Genomic DNA, 24,794 nt, shown 5'->3' on the forward strand with positions numbered 1-24,794 from the left:
TGAGGTGAAGTGATGAAAGAAAAAACTACCTGTTTAGGAGAGAAAACCACAGTTTCAGCTCTCCTGGAAAATTAATGAAATAATTTCTATTTATTTTTACTATGAAAGCTGAGAAAACCAATCATGCTATTTGTGGCTATGTAAACAAATGATGGCCTGCTAGAATACATGGCAAACGTATTGGTCCTCTCAAGGAAATACTAAACTGAATATGTTTCACTGTTCATTTTAAAACAGTACCAGCTTATTGGGAGCAAAAAACTTTAAATTAGATTATAGTCATTATTCTCAGATTTGCACGCACACCAATCATTTTGTTTGTTACAGTAAAAATGACCTAAACTAAAAACACAAACAGTCCACCACCATTTTCATCAAACACCTATTTTTAATACAATGCTTGAAAAGTACCAGAACTTTTTACTTTTGGATATGCATAAGTATAATAACAGGGTGGCTAATAGAGCGGCTATCAGCTATCACATAGGGTATATATTTTCTTTCACCACAGCAGCTTTTCCTCCATTCTCCTTTCTGTCCAACTATCATTGTTTTCTTAGATTTGAAACTCTTATCTATTAATTTACAAACGTTTGAGATAAAAACAACAACAACAAAGAAAACAAGACCCCTGATATGCCAAATTACTCCCTTTCTTCTTCCTTTGTCTATCTATAATCTCTTTCAAGAATACCACGTCACCTAATTCCCAGGAGTACACAGACCAGAAATAGAGGTATGCTTCAGATGGCTGTAAACATGTATTTGGAACCACTTATAACCTTCTTCCTAGAGACTAGTGTAGAGCTGTAAATGTTAATCTATGCATGCTGCTCATAAACCTGCCAAACCTTCCATTGACACCACACTGAGAATAGTATGACTTATTTTCCCACAACAGCACACTGATCTCCATCTAGCTGGAGACGCAGGTGACCTATTCTCTGTAAACACCAGTGATAGGACCCGCAGGAATGGTGTTAAGCTGAGGCAGGGGAAGTTTAGGCTGGACATCAGGAAGAGGTTCTTCACCGAGAGGGTGCTTGCACACTGAAACAGGCTCCCCAGGGACATAGTCACTGCACCAACCCTGTCTGAATTTAAAAAACGATTGGACTGTGCACTTAGTCACATGCTCTAAACTTTTGGGCAGACCTGTGTGGTGCCAGGAGTTGGACTTGATGATCCTTATGGGTCCCTTCCAACTTGGGACATTCTATGATTCTATGATTCCAGCTTACGAGTGTCCCGACATCTGCTTCCTCACAGCATCCATCACAGGAAGAACATGTCAATAGCTTAAATTTGGAAGAAAGGTCAAGACTACCAAACAGACACATGGTAGATTGAGCATAAGGAGTATCAAAATAGGGTTCATTATGTTCTCCTAGTACCACAAATTAGTTTGGCATGCAGCAGTACTAGTAATTACATGAGGGGGAATGATTGGACAGGGTGGTAAACAATGTTGTCACCACTTTTCATCACCTCATACCACAGAGCCTCATTCTTGCAGACTTGAATGTACAACACTTTTTTGTGAAATACAAATTGCATGTGACAATGAGTATGAAGTGCCTACTGTCTCTTCTATTGATCCTCACTTTAGTATCTTCTCATATTACTCCCACACTGCTCTGGGTCTCACAGTCAGCTAAAAGCTCCATTCTCAGCACTGCCAGTTCCCTTCAGAAGCTCAACAAACAATGCCCCACACTAAGTAGCAAATACCTCAAATACCATGATACAGATAAATCCAGGGTTAACTGGTACATTGTAATGAGTCTATCTGGAGATCTTATATAACTTAGGTCAGTGCTTATTGATTGTAGTCTATCTTGGTCTCTTATACCAATTTCTCAGTTGCAGTGAATGAGCTACTATCATGTTATAGTGTCAGCTGTTGCTAGCTGATAGAAAAACAACGTATCCTTGTTATGATCATATAAAAGCTATCAGTTGTATCTTTTGCATAGCATTAAAAATACAGCCAGTGACAGCACAACTACTCCAGTCATTAGCTTTCTTTTTTTTTTTTAAACAATATTTGCAGCTGAAGGGCACAGAATAAAGACCCATCTGGGCCACGAAGCAAGTGCTGTCATGTGTCATGAGAGTCACAGCCTGGTGCCAAACATCACCACTGTTCTGCAGCTGCTGGTGCTCATGATCACAAATGGCACAATGCACTGCTATATGAGCAGTCACAAAGAGAAGAAAGGTCAACCGGATTAACTCTTCTCACCAAGTGATGGTGGCTTACCCAACTCTATAGCCTTTTACTTTTATATCTGTGGAAGAACACTCCAGAAGGCTTTTGGAAGTACATACACCTGCAGATAGTAAGAAAAAAGTTTCCTCTGGCTTCTTGAGAATACATAACTTTTCTGGGCTTAGGATATTCGAAGTGCTTGAATCTTCTCCTATAAGGAGACCCAATCAGAGAATCTTACTGACATTCAGCAGATTTCCATTTCCCTGGAAAAATAACAACCCTCAGAACAAACACAGGAAGTGAAAACTGTAGTCTTTCAAACCCTGACATGCTTAACTAGAGAACAAGATTCCTCCTTTCTTACGAAAGTCTGCCACCTCTGGCAATTTTTTTTCCTCTAACATCAAGATAACAGATAAATCAAAGAGCAGTTTATAGAGCAAGGAGCACTTCAAAGGGCTAAACAATTAATTTCTTCTGTTTTGATAATGAGATACATAAATACACTCAAGAAACAGAATACCTGACACAAAAAAGAACTCTAGTTAAAAGGCAACAAGGACATGCACACACACATACACACACAATCAAAAACATACATTCCCTCAATATTTCTGCAGAACAGAATATAGCTGTTTGCTGAAGAAAAATGCACATACTGAAAGTCATGCTGCTGCACAGGCTTGGCTTGTTTGTGACAGAAAAAATGCTTCAACAAAGCAAAGTGAGCATGAATTTTCTGAATTCAACAGGACTTCTACCTCAACTTTGGTATCAAAGGCTTAGAAGCATCCTGAGAAGTTTGTGCTACAAACATGAAAGGAGGTAAGACTTTAGCATAAGATTAAAATATCATACATTTAAGACTCCTCCTACCAAAATAAGGTCGAGGCAAAAGGAGGGGGAGGAAAACCCAGTGCTACTAATGTAGTGTACTTCATTTTCTATCAACATTTCCTTCTAAGCATGCAATGTAAAACACTCAGCTAATGCACCAAGAAACCTGCAGCATTCACCTGACACAATGTAACAGGCTGCACAAAAAGGTCAGTGAAACATCACACAATTATAACTGTATTGCTTCCATTTCTAGAACCAGCACAGTCTGTGGCAAACTCTCATTAGGTACCACGAAGCACTGTTCCAAACATGTCATAATTCCCAAATAGCTTTTTCTGCTTTTTTTTTTTTTTTTAAATCTTTTTTTTTTCTGCTTTTGGTGAATCCTCCTCCCCAGTCTCTAATGAGACTTGTTCCAGTTCAGTTGCAAAACAGTTCTCTTAAAGCTCAAGATAAGCACAAGACTGGGCTCTTCTAAGTCAGCCCATTGCTTAGAAAATAATATTAATTAACCTAAAAAAAAAAAAAAAGAGAGAAAAGAAAAAGCAAACTTGAAGGACAATGACAAATTACATTGAATTCTGCATGCTTCACAAGAATCACATTCTCCTTTGACCTAAGCAAACAACATCTTAATTCCTTTAGGAGCTTTAGGCACATAGGCAGATTAAATATGTACTAATTGCAACAGTAACAGTATATTCGTCTGCTTTAAGAGATGGAGAACTTCTAGCTAATGTCCTTATTTTATGAGGCAAACGTGCACACATACCTTGTTTCTATAAAATTTCCCCTCTAACTTCAGAACAGCTGTTAATTTCTATCATCTATGCAGGAACGTGAAATAATGTACGTATCTTCTGCTGCCACAGTCTATTGCGGCATTATATGCATTGTACCACCATATTGTTACATACAATTTTCTTTAGCAGCAGTTTTTCAGGGATGTTCAGATTAGATACAAGTGCAATACGTAGTCCATTGATAATAACAATAAATCAATAATCACATGCAGCCTATTGACACTGATGACCACTGCCAGAAATTCTACTGTACAGTTTCAGTAGTGACATCAATGCAAAGATTTTCCCTTTTCTAAATAGGGAAGTTACTCATGTTTATCTACAGAACAATTAATGCTTTAGACAACAAGTGATCTCACAGAACAACAACAACAAAATAGAGAGCCAAGATACCTGCTCAGAGTCAGGCCTATTCTGTGCCCACAAGGTAATCACTATCAGATTTCTTACAGCACAGCCCAGTGCTCGATTTATTCATATTCATAAATTCACACAACGATTCAAGTTGGAAGGAACATTTGCATATGAGCCTGTATCCAGCGCAAACCCTCACTCACAGCAAAGCTCTAATGATACTTGCTCAGATACTTCTCCAGTCAACTCCTGAACACTTCCAAAGATGCAGATTCCATTGCCTCTCTGGGCAACTTATTCCAGTATTTCGGTACACACAGGGTAAAAACAACCACCACAAATGTATTTGGTTTATGTAGCAAGGTTTTGGTAGTTCAGGGCTGCAGGGGTGGCCTCTGTTAGAAGAATCCAGAAGCTGGCCTGTGATAGATAAGGCTCTGAACAGGACCCGCTGCTGCCCAGAGCCAAGCCAATAAGCAACATTGTTTGTGCCTCCATGACAGCATTTTTAAGAAAGGGAAATGCCATTCAACAGCAACTGGGAAAGACGAGTGAAAAACAGCCTTGCAGACAAGGTCAGTGAAGAAGGAAGAGGTGGTCCAGGCACCAGAGCAGAAGTTCCCCTGCAGCTTGTGAAGAGAACCATGGTAGAGCAGGTTGTCCCCCTGCAGCCCATGGTGCACCACGGTGGAGCAGATTTTCATGCTGCAGCCCGTGGAGGAGCCCACAGTGGAGAATGTGGATCTGACCTGAAGGAAGCGGTGGCCTGTGGAGAGTCCCCCCCACCGGGGGAACCACGCTGAAGCAGTTTGCTCCTGGTGGATGGACCCTGTGGTATGGACCCATATCTGGAGCAGTTCTTGAAAACCTGCTGCCTGTGGGAAGCCCAGTGGGAGGACCAGTTCAGGAAGGACAGCATCCCGAGGGAGGGACCCTATGTTGAAACAGGGGGAGAGTGACTGTGAAGGAGCAGCAGGGACAAAGTGTTATGGACTGACTGCAGCCCCCATTCCCTTGTTCCCTTGCACCACTCAGGGGGAAGAGGTGGAAGAGGGTGGGTGGAGGGAAGTTTTTTGTTTGGTTGGTTTTGTTTGGTTGTTTCTCACTGCTCTAGCTTATTAGTAATTGGTTTTATTGTGCTCCCTACACTGAGTCTGTTTTGCCCATGACGACAATTGTTGAGTGATCTCCCTGTCCTTATCTCAACTCTTGAGCCCCTTTTCATCATGTTTTCTCCCCTTTTCCCTTTGAGGAGGGGGAGTAAGAGAGCAGTGGTGGTGGAGCTCAGCTGCCCAGCTGAGCAAAACCACCACAACAACCAACAACTTAAAGATGGAGTCAGACTCTGCACATCCTCCAAGCAGGTGGCTATAGACTGCAATAATATCTTCCTGTAGCTTTCTCCAAGCTGAACAGGCCCATTTCTCTCCACCTCTCCTCATGTGTCATGTGCTCCAGGCCCCTGACCATTGTGGTGGCCCTGCGCTGGGCCGGTTCCAGTATATCAATCACTTTCTTGCACCAGGGAGCTCCAGACTGGACACAGCACTCCAGATACGGTCTCACAAGTGCTGAATAGAAAAGAATCACTTCCATGGACCAGCTGGCTATACCACTTACTCAGGCAGCCCTAGATGCATCTGCCCTTCCTTGCTGCAAAATCTCACTTGCTGCAAGGACTGCTGCTGACTCTTGTTCAACTGGCTGTCCGTCATAACCTCTAGATCCTTTCCTGCAGAGCTGCTTCAGGGCCTATTAAACCCTGGTCTGTTGTGTTGCACAAGGTTATTCCATCTGAGATCCAGGACTTCACATTTACTTCTGCTCAACTGCACAAGGCTTGTTTCTTGCCTGTTTCTATAGTCTGACAAGGTCCCTCTGAATAGTACCTCTGTCCTCCAGTACATTGACCACTCCTCCCAGTTTGGCATCCATCAGTCTCAAACTTGTTGAGAGAGCACTTTGTCCCACCTTCCTGGGGGGACACCAGTTACTGGCTGACAGCTGGACTTTGCACCACTGATCACATCCCTGAGCCCAACAGTCCAGCCTATTTCCCACACACCTTAGGGGCCACTTATCTAGCCCGTATCTCCCTAGTTTGGTGATAAGCAGACTGGCTCCAAGGCCTTGTACCTTGCCGATAACATCAGGGTATACTACACCTCTTGTCCACAGTGCTAGTCATTGCTTTCATCACAAAAAGCAACAAGGTCAATCAGCCGTTGACTTGCCCTTAGCAAGTATGGCCTTGCCACGTTAGCTGCTGCAAATCACCCTCTTGTCCTTTGTGGGTTTAGAAAGATTCGTTTCACAGCCTCCACAGGGACTGAGGTTATGCTGACTGGCCTATAGTTACCTGGATGCAGTTACCTGCTTGCTCTTCTTGAGGATGTGTGTGACTTTTGTCTTTTTCTAGTCACTGAAGCCTCCCCCGGTCTCCATGGCTTTCTGAAGACAATAGAGAGCTAACTGTTTTTCCTCACCATGTTCCTTCATGCACAGTCTATATTCATCCCACATAGCCTCTCCCTCCTTCCACCTCCTGTGCACTTCCTTTCTGTGTCTGAGCTCAGTCACAAGTTCCATATGCATCCATGCTGACCAGTTGCCATGCTTCCTCAGTTGCCTCACATTGGAATGAACCATTCCTGTGCTCTGAGGAAGCAATCTTGAAGACGAACCATCTTTCTTGGGCCCCTTTGCCCTCCAGGGCAGTTTCCTGTAGGAAACTGAACAGGTCAGAAACCTTTCTGCTGAAGTCCAAGGTTGTAATTTTGCTGTTCATGTTGCCCACTCCTCCCAGGTTATTAAAATTTCTGGTTAACTGGTTACTGCAGCAATGGCTGTCTCAGCTCTTACATCTTAAATTTCTACTTCAATGCATGGAAAACAAGGGAACAAGTCTATACTGATGTTTAACAATCTAGTAAATGTGTGCTTGTTAATGTTAATTTTGTATCTAACAGATTAACAGATTTGTATCTAACAGATGTTAATTTTGTATCTAACAGATTTCATGTATCTGTTTTTATAAGTGAGTAACAGATATATTGTACCATCATTTGTAATTACATATTAAAATATGTCTGACTAGCAAAAACAAGAAGAAAAAAAAGAAAAAAAAAAAAAAACAACTACAAAATGGGACCTAATTGTGTGGACCTACTTCTACACTAAACCAATAAAAAGTCTCTGTCATTCACAATTAGCAATAAATGTAATAAATCTGCTGTACAAGATATGAAGCTGTATGGTACTGTGTATCACACTGTAGCTATGTGACACTGTGTATCACTCAGTATTCTGTATCAACTGGAAATGAATCACCTCTAGTCATAAAAACATAAAGTTTGGAATAGACCTCCAAAATGATCTGGTCCAACCATTCCCCTACCCCTACTACACATCACCTACTAAACCATGTCTCTGTGTACCACATCCTTAAACATCCCCAACTTCCAACACCTTCAATCACCTCCCCGGGCAACACATTCCAATGCCTGACCACTCCTTCTGAGAAGAAATGTCTCAGAATGTCCAACCTAAACCTCCCCTGGCGCAACTTGAGGCCACGCCCTTTTGTCCTATTGCTAATTACCTGGAAGAAGAGGCCAACCCCCAGCTCCACACAACTTCCTTTCAGGTAGTTGTAGAGAGCAATAAGGTCTCCCCTGAGCCTCCTCTTCTCCAGACTAAACAACCCCAGGTCCGTCAGCTGCTCCTTGTTAGACTTATGGTCCAGACCCTTTACCAGCTTTGCTGTCCTTTTCTGAACAAGGTCTAGGGCCTCAATGTCTTTCTTGTAGTGAAGGGCCCAAAACTGAATACAGTATTTAAGGCGTGGCCTCGCTAGAGCAGAGTACAGGGGGACAACCACCTCCCTGGTCCTGCTGGTTATACTATTCCTGATACAAGCCAGGATACCGTTGGCCTTCTTGGACACCTGGGCATACCGCTGTCTCATGTTAAGGTGAGGATCGACTAACACACCCAGATCCTTTTCCTCTGTACAGTTTTCCAGCCACTCTGCCCCAAGCCTGTAGCATTGCATGGGGTTGTTGTGACCAAAGTGCAGGACCTGGCACTTAGCCACGTTGAACCTCATCCCATTGGCCTCTGCCCATTGATCAAGACTGTTCAGATCCCTCTGCAGGGCCTTCCTGCCCTCGGGTTGATTGACACTTACCCACAACTTGGTGTCATCTGCAAACTTACTGAGGGTGCATTCACTTCCCTCATCCAAACGATCAATAAAGATATTAATGAGGATATGCCCTAACACTGACAGCTGGGGAACACCATTCATGACCGGTCGTTGGCTGGATTTCACTCCATTCACTGCCACTCTGGGCCTATCTGTCCAGCCAGGTTTTAACCCAGCAAAGAGTACACCTGCCCAAACCATGGGATGCCAGCTTGCCCTGAAGAATAATGTGGGAGACCATGTCAAAGATTTTGCTGAGGTCTAGGTAGTCATAGAAGGAGATGTGGCTGGTCAGGCAGGACTTGCTTTTCATGAAGCCAGGTTGACTAGGCCTGATCCCTGGTTATCCCGCATATGTGTATGCTGTGTGATTGCATTCAAGATGGCCTGTTCCAGCACGTTTCCTGGCACCAAGGTCAGAGTGACAGGCCTGTAGTTCCCCAGGTCCTCCTTACTACACTTCTTATAGATGGGCATCACATTACCAAGTCTCCAGTCATCCGGGACCTCTCCAGTCGACCACAGCTGCTGATAGATGATGGAAAGTGGCTCAGCAATCACGTCCGCTAGCTCCCTCATCACCCTCGGATGGATCCAATATAACCCCATGAACTTGTGACAGTACAGGTAGAGCAGGAGATCTCTAGTGTATCTGTAGGCTTTCTTGTGATATATACTCACACATAAGAGTGTTCTTAAAATCATTATCAGCATACAACAGTATGTCTACAAAACTTACCCATTTTCCATGCACATAGTAAGGCTGCATAATGAAAAGTCAACCTAAATCCATCTCTTTATTCTTATAAATGATCACTATTTTCAGAATATACGTCTCTTGGGGTGGGGGAACAGAACTGCTGTTTTGCTTTTAAATTAAAAGAAGCCTCTCAAGGATAAACTTCAAAAGGCAACATTACTTGTGGCTTCTTGGACAAGAAGGAAATTGAATGTTAATTACTAAGAAAATACAATGATGTGGTTAAGATTGTTTTCTGTTGTAGCATACCTATTTTTCTACTTATAACTGCATTACTTCACAATTTGGTTGGAAGGGAGAGATTTATTATCACGGATAATGTTCTGCATACCATTCTGTAGCGACTTAAAAATTATTTCCTGATGCAGGCCTTTTACAGTACACAAGTTAACCATGCTGCCTACTTCTGACACAATTTGGATTCTTCGTCAGTACTAAAATAATCTTTCCAGTATGGCAGTAAAAAAACTTACAACTATAATGTGCTTCATCTACATATAAAGACGAATTCATACATATTTACATATAAATTTTTAAATGGGCATCAAAAATCTGTTAAATACAAATTACTTTAGGAGAGACACTTGTTTTGAGTGAATGCACGTGAATGCAAGTAGTAGTTCTTTTAAATATGTGAAGAAAGCAAGAAGTATCAGTACCATTAAATACAGAGACAATTAATTATATTAGCTATAAAACAATATTATAGTCAACAAATGGTGGAGTATGTACATATTTTTGCCAACAGTTATCTTGCCATCTGTTTAGTGCCAATGTTATCCATATTAATTCTTCTATAGCCTTGCAGCAATGGTGAACTCCTGCTGATTAAGACCCAACAGATCTCAGGTTGAAGCACTCCTGTAGAGACCTGACAGATCCAGACTGTGGGAACTAGACCGAACAGCTGACTGTCCAAGATGTACTAAGCACAGAATGTGGGTGGGACTGTTCAGAAGTCAGGTCACAATAAAATGTGTTGTGAAGATTCTCCATGGGAACAAACACTTCCTTTCTGAAAAAGATGGAGGAGTGTTTTCTGGACTTTAGAACACATGGCTTCCTCAGCAACAAGAAAACATATCAAAGCAACCTAAGAAACTATAAATGGAATCTAAGAGGACAATTATGCTTCCACTTGATCTTTTACTGAAGATATTTTTAGAGGGTGGGGAGTAAGGTATATTTGTAAAGCTTCTGTAGATTAACCAACCTTCAATAACAATCCAGTACAGAAATTAAAAAAAAAAAAAAATTGTTTAAGATTTAACACATAGTAACATCAAAACAAACAAATGTTTCCATGGAGACATCTACCTAAATAAATGCTCACAAAGGATCCAAGGAATGACGTCACCCAGGCCTGCCTGCAACCATAGTAACATACCAGTATAAACAGAAATATTTTGATTTTTCTATCTAATAGTGTCATAGAATTAGTAGTTTTAATGCATTGCTTAAACCATTTTTTGCAGTGCTGAGTGGTAACACTTCTAAAATAAGAGCAGAGGCATTTATATAATAGCTATTACCATATTAACTACATCCAGTAAGTGGAATATGTGTATGGCATAGCTAACATACCAAACTCCCCAGAGCAGTTGTTGACACCAACAAAGAAATTTAAGTTCCTAAAGCAATGTGCTAGAATGCTTGTCAGAGATCAGTAACATCTATTCTGCTTGTATATTCTGATTTCCTTAAAATAAAATAAATAAAATAAAATAAATCCTAGATTGTTGTGTTGTGTCTCACTGTCTTGCTAGATTAACAAGAGAGCAGACACATGTTGTTCATACCAAATGCAGATTTTTTCTGTGTCCTTCTGTGTCACCAATGAACTTGCTTTCTCTTAGGCACCAAGGTTCACTAAACTCATACTGTAAGCACACTACAAGAAGCATGGACTACAAGCTTTTGCAACTCTGGAACAGAAGCATAACAGAAACAGTCAATTAATGAAGAAATTTTCCAAGATAGCAGGAATAGTTTCATCTACTATAAAAATAATTGTGGAATTACCATTCCCATGAAAAACATCCACTTCTAAATGGTACTGTATATCTGCGAGTTGTGTCTCCAAATTCAGTATACCCAGATCACATTATCACTCCAAATATACCAACTAGAAAGGACAGATTTCTTTGTAAAGTTCAGACATGAACATATGTGGAAAAATGCATGCTTGGAGTGCGCTAATACTACTAAGATATTTATAATACATTGTTGCAGAAGCCTCATCTATAGGGAAATTGCAGTTATCATTACAAAAAGGGTGCAATATTATTTTTGGTCCTGTCATTAAAATTTCACATCCAGTAATCTGTAAAATGTTTCCTTCTAATAGAATATGAATGTGAATTATTCTTGTCTTCATGTATGGCAGTGAAGTTAGAGACCTTTTAAAAGATTACTTGCTATATTTTAATGCTTTTTTTTCTTAATGAGCAGGTTTCTCAGAAGAGGGGTTACTTAATTTTTGCCATTTAAAAAACTATCCTGATACAAAACAGCAAAAAAGACTTTTGCATAAGCAAGAAGATAGCTTTGAAATGAAAATGTAGCCTGCAACCATACTATTGGTGTTTTATGCAGTCAAATGTACATACGAAGAAAGAGTCCAACAACTCAAGTTTTGATTACAAAACTATAAACCACAGTGAGGAAAGCTTACTGCACAGTAGTATTTACATTCATGCAAATTCTTGTTGCATCATCTATAATATATTTCATCCCATTATACGAAATAAAACTTTGTAATTCACTCCTCACAATTTCTTCTGCTTTTGCATGTTCAACATGCACAGAAAAGTAATACTATTATACAATGAGATGTCTTTATCATATGTTTTTATAACCTTAATAATAATAATCTAGTTTTCCAGTTCTTATAGAAAAGGCAAATTCCATTCCAGCCAAAACTAAGACAATAGTTAATTTTCTTCCTAGTTGCTGGTATGGTGCTGTGGTTTGCATTAGGATGAGAGTAATGCTGATAACATGCTGAAGTTTTACTTGTTGCAAAGCAGTTCTTACACTCAAGGACTTTATAGCTTCTCACACCTCCTTGCCAGCAATGAAGCTGAGGGTGCACAAGAAGCAGGGAGAGAACACAGCCAGGACAGCTGACACAAACTGGCCAAAGGAATATTCCATACCATATGACATCATGTGGAACAATAAAAGTAGGGGGAGTTGGTCAGGGAGGAGGGCTGCCACTGTGCAGGGAGTGGTTGGTGAGGGCAGTGAGCAGTTGAATTGTGTATCACTTGTTGCATATCACTTGTTTGTATATTCTTTTGTTATTGTTGTTATTATTTTCCCTTCCTTCTCTGTCCTAGTAAACTTTTTTTTATCTCAACGCAGGAGTTTTACTTCTCCCCTCCCTTCCCCCTCCCAATTCTGTCCACCAGCCCACTGCAAGGGAGAAGTGAGTGAAAGGCTATGTGATGCTTAGCTGCTTGTCGGGTTAAACAACAGCAATTACCCCAGCTGTACTAATACAGTCCAAATATTTGACATAGATATAGGTGTTTTCCTTCTGAACTCTACAAATGCAATTTATAAATATTCTTCCATGTGGTGACTCTCTGAAGTGGGCTTTGGCTTTTCATTTCAAGTAATTCCACTGCAAAATTCACTGCTGCTTAATATTTCTTGTGTTTTATAAGCTGACAATAGTAAGTTTTTAAAATAGAACACCAAACAAACAAACAAAAAAAAGCAGAAATGCAGAAGGAGATATAAAAGATATATATTGAAAGCAATTTTAAACACAGCAATTTATATTAAAATTCATTAAACTGGAAGGATTTTTGAGTTCCTTAAGAACATAGAAATTACTGTTAAACAAAAATACTTAGGGGGAAGAAAAAAGCAGAACTACACCCAGTTAACTTCTTACCAAACAACATTTCTAGAAATTTTTCTTTCATGTTTACTATTCTGCATTTTTTTTACCAGACCATTCCTTCTTCTTATCCTAAAGTATATACAAATGTTGCGCTTATATGAAGGCCTCTGGTGGACCTTTTATGGAAGATAAATACACAAATTATACCTTATTCTGACCTGACATGCTCATGCAGAGGGAAAACAGCACTCTACACTCATTTCCTTACTTGTTAGAAAGGTTAATTAGAATTTCCTCAACCTTTATAACAATATAAACTTAACCTTAATTGAACTAAGTTCTGAAAGACAGACACTCAGTCCCAGATTTGCAGAAATACCACAGTATTACCACAGACTTGTGATAACTTTCAGAAGTTTTCTTCACCTATTTTGCAGGTGGTGGGGAACAGGGTATTGAATCTGCTAAAATGTTCCTTACTTCTCAGGACTGAACTGATAAAATCTCTCCAGCAGCAGAGAAAGTTACCAATTAGTGAATAAAATATCTTTCAGGAACTCTTACGTAAACTTAGTAGTTACTAATTTCCAGAAATAATCTTTACCCTGACTATCAGAAACACATTCTTCCTACCGATTACTTTGCCAGCAGAACAATACATTAAGCCTGGGGAAGTTAGAAAGATGACAAACAGGGGCTTTATACATAGTCACAGTACTTCATAAATCCAAAGAAAAATTCTACTATATTAATTATTTTGTAGTGTTCAAAGAAAATGTGTCACTGTCATGCACTACAGCTATAGCTGGCTAGAAAATAAGCCCTGCTAAATGCACTGCTTTCCCAGTCTAAGACCCAACAAAAAAACTGTTTGGAAATTCTACCATATGCTAGATAGCAATTTAGTATAACAAAACATTTCTTCTCATCTATGGACTGTGTTCTCTGGCCAGATTACAACTTTCAAGATCCACAACCATCTTCTCACTGAACCACTACAGTTGACTATAAAAATCCTAGGTCAAAGTCTATCTTGGCAGATGCAGCGTAGCTAACAAACCTAAAAAGCAGCAGTGAAACACAAAACCTTCAGATACCCATAAGCATAAATTTTAATGAGGCAGAGAAGCAGTACTCTGTACTTTCTGGGGTGTTGGAAATTCTTTTACGGTGTTTAATGCTCTCCATTCAATATGGATGGTTAAAAAAAAAACAAACTTGTGTAGTCAAAAAAAAATCAAAAGGAAAACAAGAACAGCAAAAAACAAAAACAAAAACAAAAACAACTAGTACTCTGCTGTGGAAAAGAACCTTGCATAATGGAAGTAAGGAGTTTATCAAAAAAGGCCTGCTCACAACATGAACTCCAAAAATGCTTTACCTTAGGGTTAAACATGAAGCCAAAGAGTAAGAAAAGAAAAGTAGTTGTCTGAGCATTCTCAAGAAACCCAGTATACTCAGCGTATAGTTATAAGCCATCTAAGTTACAGCATATTAATCACTGCTTGAGCAACTAAACCCATTAAATCTTTCCTTTTTAAAACTTAAAATACTATATGGGGAAAAAAATCGTCTCAAGTAAGGATTGCCAACATATGCTCTTAAGAACATAAATTTTAAAAAAGAACAAAAGAGAGATGATCCTAACAAATATAGCAAATCTCAGATATTGTCAGCTTCCCCATCGATCAGTAATGCAATATTCATTTTTTAAAAAAAAGAAGTATATAAGTTACTTGATACATGTAAGTGTACATATAAGGAAAGAACAAGTAATTAATAAAGAATTAAGGTAAATGAAAAAGCATTTTTATTTTCTAACTACTAAATACTGGATGGAGAGAGGAAAAGATAGCATATTTCTTCTGACAGAAATGTCAGCTCTTCACAGTTATCACTGAAGAAAGATCTTTGACACGGTTTCCCGTAGGATCCTACTGGACAAAATGTCCAGCATACAACTTAACAAAAACATCATACGATGGGTGAGCAATTGGCTGACGGGCAGGGCTCAAAGGGTTGTGGTAAACGGGGCCACATCTGGCTGGTGGATGGTCACTAGTGGGGTCCTTCAAGGCTCCATTTTAGGGCCAGTCCTCTTCAATGTCTTTATAAATGATTTGCATGTAGGACTAGAAGGTATTTTCAGCAAATTTACCAATTACACCAAACTTGGAGGAGCTGTGGACTCTGATGAGGGTGGCAAGGCCTTGCAGAGAGATCTGGACAGATTGGAGAGCTGTGCAATCACCAACCGCATGAAGTTTAACAAAGGCAAGTGCTGGGTCCTGCACCTGGGATGGGGCAACCCTGGCTATATGTACAGACTGGGTGACAAGACACTGGAGAGCAGCCCTGCAGAGAGAGATCTGGGGGTTGTGGTTGGCAGCAAGTTGAATATGAGCCAGCAGTCAAATATGGCAGCCAGGAAGGCCAATGGTATCCTGGAATGCATCAAGCACAGCATCGCTAGACAGTCAAGGGAGGTGCTTGTCCCAGTCTAAGCTGCGATGGTGCAGTCTCACCTTGAGTACTGCGTGCAGTTCTGGGCACCACAGTACAAAAAGGACATTAAACTGTTGGAGAGTGTCCACAGTAGGGCTATGAAGATGGTGAAGGGACTAGAAGGGAAGACATATGAGGAGCGGCTGAGGGCACTGGGCCTGTTCAGCCTGGAGAAGAGGAGGCTGAGGGGAATCTCATCATGGTCTACAACTTCCTCGTGAGGAGGAGTGGAGAGGCAAGTGACCTATTCTCTGTAAACACCAATGATAGGACCCGCAGGAATGGTGTTAAGCTGAGGCAGGGGAAGTTTAGGCTGGACATCAGGAAGAGGTTCTTCACCGAGAGGGTGCTTGCACACTGAAACAGGCTCCCCAGGGACAAAGTCACTGCACCAACCCTGTCTGAATTTAAAAAACGATTGGACTGTGCACTTAGTCACATGCTCTAAACTTTTGGGCAGACCTGTGTGGTGCCAGGAGTTGGACTTGATGATCCTTATGGGTCCCTTCCAACTCCAGATATTCTATGATTCTGAAAAACTGCTGAAAAGGCATATCACACAGAGGCAAAGACAAGAACCTCTGAGCTAAGCAGAGAAATCTGAACAATGGCAAAGGGATACACTGAGATTACCCTTCACCCTCAGGTCCCTACCACCTCACAATTCACTCCTGCAGAATTGAACTGGATTCATTCTACCCCAGCAGACATCAAAATTAATACTTCTTTAAATCAGCTAATCTTGCACAATTTTTTTTTTTAAACATGTACCACAGAGTTACACTATCACTAACTTTCCCAGACATCAGTTTAAGAAATTTGAATGAGGATTTATTTTCTGTGATGAAAGAGAAATTTTTAAGCTGGTGAAAGCCAAAGAGAACTTGAAAATAAATGCCATCATTGTTCATTACGGGTCAAGAAAGAAATAAACAACCCTCAAAGCTCAACATCCATTTCAAATAAGCTAGCTCACTGATAGTACATGCAGCTTCCAAAAAATACACACAGGGACTCAAAGAAAAAGTGGACTAATATGAGAATGAGAAGGTTGGTGTATTCCAATATATAGTGTTTTCAATTACCCACATAAGACCCTTCATTAAAGAAAGAAAATAAGAAAAATATAAAAAGTAATGTCATGCTAGCTGTGCATATTACACTGAACAACCTGTAAAGATGAAGGTCCTTTTATTCTCTGACTTTGTGCTTTGATGCACTCTGAAAGGTCAGGGCTTCTAGCAAGTGTTCCTAACTATTCTTTTAAGCAACTCAGTTTGCATGCCCTCTCTCCAGCATTACACCATGACAGTGGAGAGCACAAACTAAATAGAAGTTGCCACAAGCTACAAGTATGGTAAAGGGACCTTCTTTAATACATATCCCTAAATGCAATGAGGTGTGGAAGAATTTAAATAGTCACTGTGGTAACAAAAAACAGATAAGACAAGGTTATCAGATCCCATATTAGGACCTACGAAGATGAAAATGACCCAATTCAGACAAAAAGGGAAAGGGAGATAAAAAGTGAGAACAAAAAATCATTTGGCATTTCATACAGAATATATTGGAATAGCTGAATGTCCTCCTCCCTTTGATTTTAGCAGTTTCTGGATAAAGCCATGCTTGATCAATTTGGAGAAAAACTTTTAGTAAAGCTCCACTTTCTCAAAAAGAATAAACTGAGGCCACTGAAATAATAATAATCAACTACTCACAGCCAGTGCATCACAAATTTGCCATCAGTTTGGTGTGGCCAGCACCCTACACTTGAAAACTTGAGCAGGTGTTGTGCTGGACATCAGGACTGTGTATCGAACAGTGGCTTAATATGTATTCCACCTTAGTCTCAGTCCTTTGAGGCTGACATCTGGCAAGATGCAAGACTACATCCTGACTTTTTCCAGATATTTTTTAAGAAAATATTCACAGCATTTACTGCAGTCAAAAAGAAGTTTCCTGGAATAACCTGCATCCATCTTGATTATATCATACCTCTTTGCACTCCATAACAACAGTAACACCTGTCAGTTTAATATAGCAGGGCACAAGCTAAAAGCAACAGTTTCACAAAGGAACATTGAAAGATATCAATCAGGACAAAGGCATAGTGGCTTGCAAAGTCCTTAAGCAACAGAAGATAAATTTAGATCCTATCTACAAAATATATTGGAGAGACAAAGAAATGATGGCAAAAAGGAACTTACTTGATTTTACTGAAGACAATGTCAACATCTGTGACTGTCACATTCTTCCCATCTATTACATGACAGTCCTTGCACAGTTTTGACCAGTTCTTCCCATGCATTTCTTTTCCTGTGGCTCTTGTATCACCATGTATGGCAAACTTTCTAAAGGCCTCTTCCAGAGCACTCAAGTCTCCTGCCACAGCTCCCTCATGGGAGCTGTTTGAATCACAGGATAACCTTTTTGCTGCTCGGTCCTTTGCGGGATCAGAAGGAGATTTTGGAGGAGTCTTATTTGCAGGTTTGGTCGACTTTGCTTTACTGTCAGCCATTGTGCTACAAGAAAGAGAAGGGTAAATTCATTATATTACTTTACACTAGTTTACTTTGCATAAAACTAAAGGATACAGTCCATGTCACAACATACTAATAGTAAGTAGTCCAGGAAGTATGCAAGAACTCGGTACCCTCCATCAGACAAGTCTACACATAGAACTATGTAACTTTATATCCATCCAAAAAAAATCAAAATAAAAAATCTACTATTATAAAAAAGCAGGAAACCAATATTCCAATATGGGACACAAACTTAATTTCACCATCATGCCATCAAATAATAAGAGAACACTTACTGTTTCCTTTTTTTTTTTTAATCACAAGCTGAATTCATCACAGTTGCACTTGAATAAAGGTATGCCCTTTATATTGTAGGCAGTACTATTTACATTTAATTTTTAAGTAAAAAAATAAAAATAAAAAGCCACAGTCCAGACTTTTTTTTTTTTTTAAATTGAAAAATTAAGTATTTTGAAAATGCAGCAAAAATGTTACTGTTTCAAAGGGCTAACAAGTAAGGAAGCCTCACAAATTCTTGGACAAAATTCTCCTGTTAACAAAACCAGTTATTGCTCAAGTTCATGTGCAAAGAACAATAGCTATGGAATTCCTTTAGAAACAACACATCCAGGATGTAGGAGCAAGGAGAAGAGATGTTACTACTGCAGAGAACAACCCAGATTACATCATATTCATGTGGGATATGTTTGCCTTTTAAAAGAAACTTTAAGCTGAGCAACAGCACAATAAGGTTATTTTCAGGAGTCATCAAGTAAAAGAAGAAAATATACACTACAGCCCACTAACATACCAGAAGCATGACATAGAAGTCTGTGCCTTCTGCCCATCCACTCTTAGCTTGACAGAGGAGATCCTGAAAAGTCTACACACAGTGTGCCTGTCGCAACAACTACATGCAGACTTTTGCTCAGATACACATCTGTGGGGTGCTGCTACAAATTTTAATCCATAAGGAGCTGCTTCAGATATCAGAACTTTGGCAAATACTGGTGTAATGGCTAGAAAACCCTCCATACTTACCTTGTCATGCTTCTGAAATCACAGCTGTACATGGTAGACAGCTAATAAATGCAAGGATTGGTATATATTTCTAGTTAAGGTTTAATTTCTGCATCAGATGAGAATTTATTTTGGCTTATATGCTGTATTTTGACACAAATTCCTCAGCAACTGAAACAATTTTAGACTTCTGCCTCTTCCAATATCTTATATCACATGTTCAATATCCATATCCAATATATCCTCATATCCAATATATCCTCATATCCAATATACGTTCCAGTAACCTCTGTTACTTGAACAACCAAGGCATACCCTTTTCTTCACACTGCAGAACCAACCATAAATACTTGCTGTGCAGCATTTATTATTAAGCATGAAGCCAACCAGGCTCCTAAAGTAGAAATCTCCACATTCGTAATCTTTGGCTTTAACTTGAAATGATCGGACTATACAAAAATCCATACTGAACACCAAAGCATCACAATACAAGTCAGTTTCATACATTATGCACAAGAAAACAAAACCCAAATTTTGAAGCAGTAACTCCAACAACCCAATCTAATTCCTTTAGATCTGTTATTTTTTCTAGAATATAACAAATATTTCTTTGAACAGTCTGTCTTAATTCAGTTTCTAGCAAACTATTATTATGTTCTCTCCAATCTGACAGTGGTACATTCTACATTTTAAGAACTCACATTTAAAATAAAGCACTGGTACTGGACCAGAGAAATTTCAGGGAGCACAAGTATTGTATTGGCAGTATTCACAACAGCCATAAACCCATATTTGAGGAAGTAAGATCAACTTATATTGAAAGGAAAACTATGATGAAAATAGGAATGACAACAGTCTGATAAGCATTCTGAATTTCTGGAAAACAGACTTATAAGTCATGATTAGAAACAATCTTTTAATTAAAGCTACGCTAAAGGACCTTTGACCTTTAAACTTCAGCAAATGCAACATGGCCAAAGCAATACTGCATGTTTTGAATATGTTCAAGTTAATGCTTAAAAACCTAGTTATATCTTAACCACAGGGATCCTATTTTTTTTCACTGTCCACAAAAATTCTGGCAAACAAAATCAGATGGTAAATTAAAAATTAGTGACAGAAATAACTCCAACCTGAGACCTATAGGTGTACCTCTGAAATAATAAAAAGAAATGCATGAAAGCATGCACTGCGGGAAGGGGGTGGGAGGGTGTTAAAGCTCATTAGAAAGCTAAGCGTTTAACCCTTTCCCATTTCTATTTCCTTTGTGCCCTGCCTGATCTCCAAAGAACAGTAATTTTACCTCAAACCTTTTCTGAAAGTCTCCCACTATTGAAACTATAAATTAATTTATATAGACTAAAATGTAAACTAGCACAACTATTACAGATGCATAAGTTTTCAATAAAACCATACCTGGATCAGTCTAAACTCTCTGCTTCAACAGGCTGCACAGATTCTTTTGCTACCAAAAGAGTAGATGCATAAGAAGAAAACAAAACACTTGAGACACTCTGTGACATATGGAGTAAATTTGTGTCAAGAAGATGGTTGATATTAATAAAGAAGGGGGAGATTTGGGAATGTGGCCATGGGGGTCGGCAAGCCCCATGGTTGGTGATAACATCAGACTCTTAACAATGAGGCCACCAGGAATGTAAAAGAGTTTAAGAAGGAACAAAGAAGGGTGATTCAGGAGACACCATGCAGTCTCGGGTTGCTTGTTCTCCAGCCATTAAGGCATGGAAGTTTCTGGGTGTTTGCTGTTGTTGTTATATTCAAAATTGTTTGACCAATGAAAAGTTGTTTTTGAAAAGAACTGTTGTGGAGAGAAGGGTGTAAGAGGGGAGCCTGCCCTCAAAAAAAAAAAAAAAAAAAAAGGCAACGCGATGTGATGAAGTTATGTCATCAATAAAGAAGCAGAAAGAAGGAATGAAAAGGAACAGGCTAGCAGAATGGAGACCAGGACGGGAACAGGTACGTTGATTGCCTCATGAAGATAGGTTCGGCCAAGCTCATAAAACTGCTCAGAGAAGTTCATAGAGAAAGTCGCTGGAAATGGGTGCACCGGAGCTGGGAAGAAGCTCGAGCTGAGAGAAGCGGACCTGTGCTGTGGGAATAGAAATGTCGTTTTTGCAGTTACATTGTTTAGAAGGAGGGAATATTTTGGAGCAATTACAACCTCCCAAGGAGGTATTAATGTTAACAAATATGTGGATCGTTTTCTATTGTCAGGACAGGAGAAAAGAGTTGGGAAGAAAGCTACTAACAAGCTATTCAACTTTCTGGGAAAGCAGGGCTTGGGAGTATTGAAAAATAAATCACAATATGAAGAAAGAGAAGTCAGGTATTTAAGGCATGTCTGAAGGAAAACAAAGAATAAATGCAGAGAGGATTCAGGGAATTGTTGAAAACTTAGAAAGAACTAAAAAGTTTTAAAAAGATTTTTTTTTTAAGGAATCAGGAGCCATGAAGTCTGAAGGAAAATCAATACTCCCTGATGGGAGAGAAATGCTGAATAAAGTGATAATGAGGCAAATATTAACTGTTTTACATCAAAAGAGTCATTGGGAGGTGCAAGCAATGTGTGATGTTGTGCTAAGAAAGTATGTCTGTGTAGGAATATACACTTTAGGGAAGCACATATGTAGAGAATGTACCATATGTCAAAAGGTAAATAAAAAGGTCTTCTGTAACCCATCTAGAGGGGGACGGGAGCCAGGGGTTTGACCTTTCCAAAGTATACAGGTGAACTTTACTGAGTTACTTGTTTGTCCTAATTGACCACGTGACTAGATGGGTGTAAGCTTTACTGCAAGGGTTAAAGCAGGCCTTAGAGATTGAGTGGGATTTTCACAGCCCCTGGCACCCCTCCTCTTCTGGGAAGGTGGAGCGAATGAATCAGACATTAAAGAAGCAATTAACTAAACTAGTGTTAGAAACCCAACTTCCTTGGGTAAAATGCTTCTGTAGGAGTCTACAGGTTTAAACAGCACCAAGAAAGGATATAGGAATTTCACCATATGAGATGCTGTTCAGATTGCCCTATCTGGGCAGAAGGGATGAGATACCACAATTCAAAATAAGAGAGTTTCCTTAAGAACTGTATTCTGGGGTTGTCTTCTTCTTTGTCATCTCTCAGGACCTGTGGGTTGTTGGCTCAAACTCCACCTTTGAAATTCCCCATTCACCACCATCACCCAGGAAACCAGGTCCTGATTCGGACCTGGAAAGAGTCAACTCTGGCCTGAATGGGAAGGACAATTACTGACCACTGAAACAGCCGTAAGAACTGCGGAAAAAGGTTGGACTCACTATACTCAAGTGAAGGCATCCGTTGACGCTAGTACCTGGGAAGCTGTTCCTACAAAAGACTTGTTGGAAGTTGAAATTGAAGAGAAAAATCTCATAATGGACTCTGAGTAGGATAAAAGCTTACAATTGTAATCTAACCTTTTATTTTCACAGGTAACTAACGAGTGTGACTTGTGATTGAGAAAAAGGACAGACCTATAGCGAATTGCAGTGCTCCCAAGGGGGGGGTTGTTATAGTAGTAGTGTACATCTTATTCTTTGTATTGATAATTATTTGGAAACCGAAGGTTTAAAAATAATGACAGGGAAAAATTGATTACTAATTTTGTTTTTAGTGATTCTAGGCCTCAGAGAAGGCCTCGGTCAATTGGCAACTTTGAAAAGGCATGACCAGATAATAGCAAAAACGGGATACCCCATCAAAATATGGGTGACTGTGACAGAGGGTTATGTACCACAATCTGTCACGTTTGATGTTTGTGAGGTGTTAGTTTGTGGAGATTTAAATGCCCAACGACAATTGAGCAGACAGAACAAATAACTGGGAGAGACCCAACAGCCAGATTGAGAATAGCTATATGGAAATGATCCTCTATTGCCATCAGAGAAAGGGAGAAACTCAAGGAGAAAACAGGAGAGAAAACAGGAGGCCCTCTGAAATGTGGCAGTTCAAACATTTGAGATTCAAAAGGGTATGGGGATGTGAATGCCTGGATAGAATGGGTCAAATATACCGTCCAGAGTCTCAACCGTAGCTACTGCTATGCTTGTGCCTCGGGATGACCGATTGCCCAGATAGTGCCCTTCCCATGGGGGTGGACCAAAGACTCCCAAGGGATGCGATGTATGATTGCATTGTACCAAGAAAAGACTGCCTGGGGAAATGAGGCCTGTAAGTCTCTTTGCCGTTCCTTGCATGATAGCAATATCGCAGTTCCCCCTGCATTCTCTACAGCTATAGGTAACCATACAGCTTGCCTCTCATGGCAGGGTGTGAGTGCTACCTGGCATCTGGGAGAATTTGCCTTGTGCTACCAAGGAATTGATGGGAAACTGCTCAAGACTAGAGATCCCCAGGGCAGATCTCTGGTGGTACAATGGAGGGAAGATCTTACGGTCCACCCTACCATCTAATTGGGGAGGCACTTGTGCACTTGTTCAATTAGCTATACCCTTCACCCTGGCATTTGAAAGAGAAACATCACAAATACCCAGAAGAAGTAAAAGAGGCTTAGGAATATCATTTGATGATAGAGTATACATAGATTCTATTGGGGTACCTAGAGGAGTTCCGGATGAACATAAAGCCAGAAATCAAATTGCTGCAGGGTTTGAGTCACTGTTCTGGTGGGTAACAATCAATAAAAATGTGGATTGGATTAATTATATCTATTATAATCAGCAGAGATTCATCAAATATACCAGGGATGCGATGAGAGGAATCGCTGAACAACTAGATGCCATCAGCAAAATGTCTTGGGAAAACAGGATAGCATTAGATATGATGCTCGCGGAGGAAGGAGGTGTGTGTGTGTGATACTGAGCAACCATTGTTGCACTTTTACACCCAACAATACTGTCCCAGATGGCTCAGTAACTAGAGCATTGCAAGGGCTGACCACCCTTGCCAGTGAATTGGCAGAAAAAGTAGGCGTATTTACATCCTTGATCGTAGTTGTAGGAGTTTTGACAGCCATTGGTTGCTGCATTATCCCCTGTGTAAGAGGACTAGTACAGTGGTTAACTGAAACCGCACTATTGAAACAAATGACCATGGAGCTACCACCTTACTCAGATAAGGTGATAATGAGGAGATAGAGAGCAAAGAAAGTGAAGAAGAAGAAGATATTTAACAAATTACACTTTAAATAAATAAATAAATAAATAGATATAAAAAGAGTTTTTGCAAAAATCAACAGTTTATAAAAAAAGAAAAGGGGGGAATTGTGGGAATAGAAATGTCGTTTTTGCAGTTACATTGTTTAGAAGGAGGGAATGTGGTACTGAGATATGCTTACAGTGATAAGAAAGCTTAGCAGGCGACCTTGTAAAATGCAGACAATCAGACTCCTTAGGACAATTAGGTGAAAATCACAGTGTCAAGTCAAGTCAGATAAGTGAAGAAACATTACCACTTCAAGCAGTAAAAATGTCAAAAGAAATTTGAAATTTAACAGGCCGGCGACTGAAGGCCATGCATTGTTTGTGAAGCATCAGATAGGTTGTGAATCTGGATTACCCACTCAGTGGGGAAACAGGGGAGGGTCCTGCCATCAAAAGGTATATAAACTGTGTTTTGGAACTAGTAGATGCGCTCTCTCCTGCTTGTGGGGTGCACGCCACTGCAATCGCGAATAAATTACTACTTCACTGAGGTCCTCACCTGAGCCTAAGTTATTG

The 24,794-nt window shown here is 39.9% G+C and overlaps 1 protein-coding gene across 8 annotated transcripts in view; it reads right to left on the bottom strand.

The window, feature by feature from the left end:
• TPPP (tubulin polymerization promoting protein) overlaps positions 1-24,794 on the bottom strand; it is an 85,314-nt gene that overhangs the window by 39,613 nt on the left and 20,907 nt on the right. For all 8 annotated transcript variants that reach the window (XM_082755228.1, XM_082755227.1, XM_082755226.1 and 5 more), the window contains exon 2: positions 17,745-18,059. In XM_082755228.1, coding sequence (XP_082611354.1) covers positions 17,745-18,055 — 311 coding nt within the window. In that variant the 5' untranslated portion in view covers positions 18,056-18,059. The remainder of the gene's footprint in view (positions 1-17,744; positions 18,060-24,794) is intronic.

Source organism: Aythya marila, assembly GCF_965140915.1.
Source record: "Aythya marila genome assembly, chromosome: 2".
Classification (NCBI taxonomy): Eukaryota; Metazoa; Chordata; class Aves; order Anseriformes; family Anatidae; genus Aythya; species Aythya marila.